Consider the following 8,031-nt stretch of genomic DNA (forward strand, 5'->3'; position numbering starts at 1 on the left):
CCATTGTTGACAAGCACTGTTCACGTGAACCAGTCTCCTAAAGAATTACTCTCCACACACTTAGCACTTATTGGTCTCAGTGGATAGTGGGAAGGTCAGTCAAGAAATGTTTAGCTCATAACATCATCATGCAAACTAGGTGCCACTCCAAAAATTCAAATTATTATTGTTATGTAGCCCCTATCAGGCTCTTTTGTCTGAAACAATTGAAAACCGTTGGGCCTTGGATGGCATTTTGATTCCTGTGTGAGTGATGAGTGTGCAGTCTATAGCTGAAGCAGACAGGTTTTCCTGCTTCTCCTTTTGATTTGTTTTGTTTGGCCTGATGGTCAACAAATGCCACATGCCACCATAACTTCTGACAGATTGTTCATTGCTGTTTTTCCAGAGACTAGTCGAGCGACATGGAAAGAAGTTTGAAGATATGCAGGTTAGCCTTGTCTGTTTCTTTCTTCTGTCTTTTTTCTGACTGTGTCATGAGTTTGTGTGTGTGTGTGTGTGTGTGTGTGTGTGTGTGTGTGTGTGTTTGTCTGTTTGTCTGTCTGTGTATGCGTCTGTGTGTGTGTGTGTGTGTGTTTGTCTGTGTATGCGTCTGTGTGTGTGTGTGGTAGTTTTTGTTTTAGACAATCATTTGTATTGCTTCATTTACTTTCTTGTCATCACATCATTGTGTGTGTGTGTGTGTGAGAGAGAGAGAGAGAGAGAGTCTGTTTATTTTAATTCCTCCTGGTGTTTTTGTTGTTGTTGTTGGGTTTTTTTTGGGTTTTTTTTTTACTGGTACAGTGGTAGAAGCAGAATTCCTGAATCTGTGAATCTCTTGGAAAATATATTTTGGCCTTGACCTTGATGAAAATATACAAAGGTCAGCAAATGAAAATGGTTCTTTAAGTTCTTTGGTATATTTCTAGATATTTGACTGATAAAATATTTATAATTTGAAAATCAAGATCATGAAAGTGTTGCATTTAGACATTACAATATGAACCTGAATTTGGCATTCTGACACACTTTATGTGATTGTTGTCACTTTATCTTAGCAAGAAGAGTTTGGAAGGAATGGAAGGAGATTTGGGTTTGAGGATATGTGTGTGTGTGTGTGTGTGTGTGTGTGTGTTTGAGAGAAGAGAGATGTTGTTGTTTTTTCATTTGCCATACATTTTGATACTTATTCTTTGAAAAGAATTGGACAGCTATTCTGTTTTTGTAACAGCAGCATACTTACTTTGTTTTTGTTACTTGCTTTATTTTTTCAGGGTATATTCATTGTTTGTCTGTTCTTTGATGCTTTGGATTAAGCCTTCAAGTGTTCTGTTTTGCTTTTCTCCAACATACATTGCAGTTCTGCCAATGACCCTCTGGTGGAAAAAGATGCTTTATGTTTGATTTACACTGCAGAAATGAAGTTAGGGGCCTCCGATCCTATTCAGCATTATGTAGATAATGGTCAGCATGAGAGGAAGGTTTGGTGTTTTTCTCAGAGTTGAATTTCAAACATGTTTAATGCCTGCAATCTCAGTCACCACTGCTGAATGTGGATGAAATCCTTACTGCAAGTTTATCACCTGGACAGGTGCACATTGTGTGCAATGTTTCTCTTGATAGCAGGCAGTATTTAGGGATAACAAGTGAAGTAAGTTCACACACTCTTTGTGGGCATAAATCAAACTCAGACACTAACTGTTGACACTGTGGGTGTAAAGAAAGTTGATATTATCTGTTGATGGAAAACATGGTGATACTTACTTGCTAAGTGTTGGCATAAAGCAAGTTCAGACACTAGCTGTGGACATGGAGTATGTTGAAAGTGTTGGCATAAAGCAAGTTAAGACACTACCTGTGGACATGAAGCATGTAGAAAGAAAGTGTTGGCGTAAAGCAAGTTAAGACACTACCTGTGGACATGAAGCATGTAGAAAGAAAGTGTTGGCATAAAGCGAGTTCAGACACTAGCTGTTGACATGAAGCAAGTTCACACAAACCGTGGGCATAAAGCAAGTTGACCTTGATTATGGACAAAAAGCAAGTTAACTCTTAATGAGCTTTAAGGAAGGTGACTCTGTTGGTATGAAGTTTGTTGCGACAGTAAATCTTGGCATAAATCAATTTGACCCAAAGTATTGGCATAAGATATGGGCAGAAAGTATTGGTATCATGCAGGTTGACACTAACTGTGGGCATAAAGGAAGTCCGACACTAAGCAAGATGACGCTGACTGTATGCGTAGAGCAAGTTGCCACTCTCTGTGGGCATAAACTTAACCAGTAGAGTGCCTATAAGACGTCAGCTGACGTCCTACAAAAAGTATTGCCATAGTGCCTATAAGACGTCAACTGCCGTCCTGCATATGTTCTGATTTTTCCTTCTTTGGAGTTTGGTTCAGTTCATATAAACAGACTCTGAACAGTTAGTTTAATGTGTCTGGATTGTAAAATTACTATTTAAATGAACATTCATCAGGTAGAAGAAGACCCCTTTCTACTGGATAATAATTTGCTAATTAACTACGTGATATGCGTGTGGGTTGCATCATGTGCAAACAAAATGCGTTGAAAACTTTGTCCAGTAAAGCAAATGGTTACAGTCAGCAGATTTACACAATTCTGAAAGCTCTGCTTGTGGTTATGGACAGATTTCGTGATGGAGAAGGATCTCTCTTGTCTGATGATTGGTTTGAAAACAAAGGTGATTGACAATGACAGTGACGAAACTGACAGCCCCATTTGATGGTAATTCAGTCCATCTATCCAATCAGACAGCTTTTTTGAACAAGTGGCTGTGACTGACAGAATACGTGCAGCCAGCGTTGGAAGAAGGGCAGGAGAGGGAGAGGAGTGATGTAAGATGATAGGTCAAATGTCAGCCAGAGTTCATGAAGGGGGCGTGGCTTTTAGGAATGAGTGTGCTCACATTTCAATACAGACTGTAGGATCGACAACCGCCAATGCTCCACGATTTTCACGAAATGCAGGGTGGAACCTGCACTGGACGTGAAACACGTGCTTTTTGTTTTTCACGCTTTTTTAATATTTTTTATATAGCTGAATCAGATGGTTGACTTGTTTGAAGAGGTGGCAAGCTGGATGCACAGCAGACATTTTAATCGGCCCACGTGCAACTTAAAAGGAGTGAATGTCATCAAAAAACTTCACCCTCTCACTCCCGAACGCTCTAACTGTCAAAAAGCTTTCCAGCTCAGTTTCTGAGACCATGATTGACCTTTTACATTGACTTTACCCACCTTTGTGGGGGTTAAGGTGTGCACAGGAGGGGTAGTACCTCTAGAGGGGAGGTTTGTCATGCTTGTCCAGGAGTGGTTCGTCCTTTATTGGTCCCCACCGGCACCCAGCTCTCACCTATGGGTCCTAGAAGCTGCTGGCATGCGGCAGCGCCCAACCCCCGGGCAACGGCTTTGACAGGCTGGCTAAACTAGGTGAGGGTAGCCGACAGGTCTCAAACCCTCGGTGAGTTAGGGCTTGTCTACCCAAGCATGTGAAAACTGGATCCGGCGGACTCTGCGGAAGAAACCTTCATGGTTCGACGGAGAGGAAGGTGGTTGCAGCAGAGCACTGTGGATTGCTGAGGGCAGGATGAGGCACATAGGACGTCCTGGTCATCCACTGCATCCGTTTCCATCTCCAGTCGTCTTGACCTCGTCTTGCCACTGGATACAGATGGTCTCGGACAAGAGAGTGAGGTCGACGGTGTGCAACTCCTCCTCACTATAAACAAAGTCATCGCGCAAGTCATCAGTCATCCTTCATCCCATACCATCATTTTCCCCAAGCCCTGTGGCGACAGGCGAGCGATGAAGTGACAGGTGTGGGTACACTGGGAGTTGTAGCCGCGGACCTGCACACAGGCGGCTCAGGCCATAGGATTGTTTTTCACCGACTGGAGCAGCGGTGGAGATTGGCAGCCCCCTGAGCGACTGAGCAGCCCTCTTCAGTCAGGACAGCACTGCTCACGTCCATGGCATGAGGAAGGGGCTAGAAAAGGTGCCCTAAACATTGCCTGCTCCACACCACCCTAGTCAGCACACCGCGGCTGACGGGGACCCTACTCAAGTGGTTGACACACAAAGGAAAGAAAGAAGAAAACAAGGAGCACCCCATTGACCATTGCCACGTGGAACGTGCGTACGCTTCTGGACAGAGGCGACTCGGACAGACCACAGAGACGCATAGCACTCATTGCAAGTGAACTAGCCAGGTACAACATCGACATCGCTGCCTTAAGTGAGACCAGACTGGCAGAAGAAGGCGAACTCTGTGAGGCTACACCTTCTTTTGGAGTGGTCGTGGACCTGAAGAGAGACGTGAGGCTGGAGTTGGCTTTGCAGTGAAGACAACCCTTGTTGGCAAGCTGGCTGGCCCCCCGAAAGGAGTGAACGATCGCCTGATGACGATGAAACTCCCTTTATGCAACGGGAAGAAGTTTACCACCATTGTCAGTGCCTACGCACCCACCATGACCAACCCAGATGAGATCAAGGACAAGTTCTGTGAGGACCTGAACGCTGTCATCACCACTGTTCCCAACGCAGACAAGCTCATCCTTCTTGGTGACTTTAACGCGAGAGTTGCCTGTGACAGCACCTCCTGGGAAGGCGTGATCGGGAAGCATGGGGTTGGTAACTGTAACAGCAATGGTCAACTACTTCTCCAGACATGTGCTGAGCACAACCTTCTTATCACAAACACCGTCTTCTGCCTCCCTACTCATAACAGGACATCATGGATGCATCCTCGCTCTGGGCATTGGCATCTCATCGACTTTGTCATTGTCAGGAAGAGGGACAGGCAGGATGTACGAGTCACGAGGGCCATGTGCGGCGCCGAGTGCTGGACAGACCACCGCCTTATCGTCTCCAAACTCAACCTCCGCATCCAGCCCAAGAGACAGCCTCAGGGCATGAAAGCACCCAAACGCCTGAATGTCAACAAGTTGGAGCTAGGCAACATCAAGCAGAGCTTTGCTGACACCCTGGAGGAACGCCTTGAGTCCACTGTGCTGGACAACCAGAATGTGGAGGCAGCATGGGGCATACTGCATGAGACGGTGTACAACACTGCCATGAAGTGCCTGGGCCTTCTGCCAGGAAGCACAAAGACTGGTTTGATGAGAACTGTACTGAGATCAAGCAGCTGCTGGAAGACAAACGCCAAGCCTACAGAGCCCACATTGAAGATCCCAAGTCACAGTCAAAGAAAGACATACTGAAGAGCGCACGCAGCACCATCCAGCTGAAGCTGCAGCAGATGCAGGATTCCTGGTTGAGCAACAAAGCTGATGAGATCCAGGGCTTTGCAGACAGGAACGACATGAAGAACTTCTATTACGGCCTGAAAGAAGTCTACGGTCCCACCACCTCCAGATCTGCTCCACTCCTCAGTGCTGATGGTTCTACCCTAATCACTGACAAGGACAGGATCCTTGAGAGATGGGCTGAACACTTTGACAGCGTACTGAACCGCCCTTCCACCATCAATGATGAAGCCATCGACCAACTCCCCCAGGTGCCAGTCAGTGAGTCGTTGGATGCCATTCCAACTTTGGAGGAGACCCAGAAAGCTATCCGTCTGCTATCCAATGGCAAAGCCCCTGGCTCAGACTCCATTCCAGCTGAGGTCTACAAAGAAGGTGGTATGGTGCTGACTGAGAAGCTTCATCAGCTGTTCCAGCTCATCTGGCAGCATGAGGCAGTTCCACAGGACTTCAAAGACGCTTCCATCATACACCTGTACAAGCGCAAAGGAAATCGTCAGGCCTGTGACAACCATCGTGGAATATCCCTGCTGTCCGTCACAGGCAAGACTGGCCAGAGTGCTACTCAACCGTCTCATAGCGCACCTTGAGCAAGGTCTCCTACCAGAGAGCCAGTGTGGCTTCCAGAAAGAACGCGGGACTATCGACATGGTGTTTGCTGCCAGGCAGCTCCAGGAGAAGTGTCAGGAACAGAACGCCGACCTTTACTCCACCTATGTCGATCTGACCAAGGCCTTCGATACTGTTAGCAGAGATGGCCTTTGGAGAATCATGGTGAAGTACGGATGTCCCAGAAAGTTCATCACCATCATACGACAACTACATGATGGGATGCTGGCCCGAGTCCAAGACAACAGAGAGACTTCAGAACCATTCCCTGTCTCCAGCAGAGTCAAGCAAGGGTGTGTTCTTGCCCCCACCCTGTTCAGTCTCATGTTTTCAGCCATGCTGACAGATGCCTTCAGAGACACTGACGTAGGCATTGGCATCAGGTACCGCACAGATGGCTCACTCTTCAACCTCAGGAGGCTTCAAGCAAAAACCAAGGTGAGGATAGACACCGTCAACGACTTCCTGTTTGCTAATGACTGCGCTCTCAACGCTGCCTCCGAAGCTGACATGCAACACAGCGTCAACAAGTTCTCTGCTGCCTGTGACAACTTTGGCCTCACAATCAGCACAAAGAAGACTGAGGTGATGCACCAGCCAGCTCCAGGAAAGCCTTACATTGAACCAAACATCTTCATCAACTGGCAACGACTGAACGTGGTGGACAAGTTCGCATACCTGGGCAGTACACTCTCTCGCACAGTTGTCATCGACAATGAGGTGAATGCCAGACTTGCCAAAGCCAGCGCTGCCTTCGGCAGACTCCATAAGAACATTTGGAACAGGAGAGGCATCACCCTGGAGACGAAGCTCAAAGTATACAAGGCCATAGTTCTCACCACACTGCTCTATGGATGTGAATCATGGACGGTCTACAAAGGCCACACCAAAAAGCTGAACCACTTCCACACCACCAGCCTCAGAAAACTTCTCGGCATAAAGTGGCAAGAGAAGATCCCTGACACAGAGGTGCTCACTCGTGCAAACTTGCCCAGCATCTACACCATCTTAATGCAGACCCAGCTGCGCTTGGCAGGCCATGTAGTTCGCATGCCAGACCACCGGCTCCCCAAGAAACTCCAACATGGCAAGCACTCCCATGGAGGCCAAAAGAAGCACTTCAAAGACACTCTGAAAGCTTCTCTGAAGGCCTTCAACATCAGCCACGACACATGGGAGCTGAATGCAATGGACAGACCAAAGTGGCGTTCAGCTGTCCACAAAGGTGCCAAATCCTGTGAGGCCAACAGAATCGCTGCAGCAGAGCAACGCAGACAGGCCAGGAAAAGCAGGGCCAGCAAGTCCCCGACAGCCGCCACCATCCCCTGTCCACACTGCGTCAGAACCTTCTGGGCGCGGATTGGCCTGACCAGTCATCTGCGCACCCACAGAGCCCAACCCACCCACCCCCAGGATGTCTAGATGGTCCTCGTCGATCCCAACGGATGAACCACACACCCACCTTTGTTGTTGTTGGGACAGTGATTTACTTCCATGCCTGCACGAGCTGTGATTTGTTTTTATAAACTTATAGTCTGTTTTAATTTCTTCTACAGGTATAATCTGACAATAGGCATGCTATTTCTAGCTGTATTTTGTTTCATTTCTTTATGGATGTTATTATGTAAGGGTGGAAATAGACTTTTTTGTTGCACAAAAATCATTATCTTGACTTTACATGCCTGAACAGTTATCTACAATCAACGTAATTGGGTAAAAGAGCCCAGAAGCAGAATCTACACTCATTTTTCTCCACAAAAACGTTTACTTTCTTTCTGTACCACCCATAGATTTTGTGCTAGAATTTTTTGTGATTTATTACCCCTGAATCCTCAAAATTCCCTGGCAAGGGGAGAACACTTTTTTTTACAAAATTCTCTGGCACTGAATTGGTTAAGTGTTGGAACAAAGCATGTTCAGACACTAACTCAGTAACTGTAAGTGTAAAGCAAATTGATGCAAACAGTTGGCATAATCAAGTTGACACAAACTGGTAGCACATTGGAACTGTCAGTCCGCAGTAGTGTCCACAAATGCAAATATATTCATATTCAGCAGAACTTGAGGGAGACAGACAGAATGAAAGAAAAGTTGACATCGGAGACTTTTTAATCACTCGCTGCCAATGTCCGCATATGCGGATTTGGATTTTGAAAA

General features: G+C 46.5%; 2 protein-coding genes across 5 annotated transcripts in view; one reads left to right on the top strand and one right to left on the bottom strand.

Annotated features, from left to right (window-relative positions):
• LOC143283115 (uncharacterized) overlaps nt 1-8,031 on the bottom strand; it is a 551,198-nt gene that overhangs the window by 469,756 nt on the left and 73,411 nt on the right. The gene's annotated exons all lie outside the window — the stretch shown is intronic.
• LOC143283114 (anoctamin-1-like) overlaps nt 1-8,031 on the top strand; it is a 358,246-nt gene that overhangs the window by 64,598 nt on the left and 285,617 nt on the right. For all 4 annotated transcript variants that reach the window (XM_076589234.1, XM_076589235.1, XM_076589232.1 and 1 more), the window contains one exon: nt 389-430. In XM_076589234.1, coding sequence (XP_076445349.1) covers nt 389-430 — 42 coding nt within the window. The remainder of the gene's footprint in view (nt 1-388; nt 431-8,031) is intronic.

This window comes from Babylonia areolata, chromosome 6 (genome assembly GCF_041734735.1).
Source record: "Babylonia areolata isolate BAREFJ2019XMU chromosome 6, ASM4173473v1, whole genome shotgun sequence".
Taxonomy (NCBI): domain Eukaryota; kingdom Metazoa; phylum Mollusca; class Gastropoda; order Neogastropoda; family Buccinidae; genus Babylonia; species Babylonia areolata.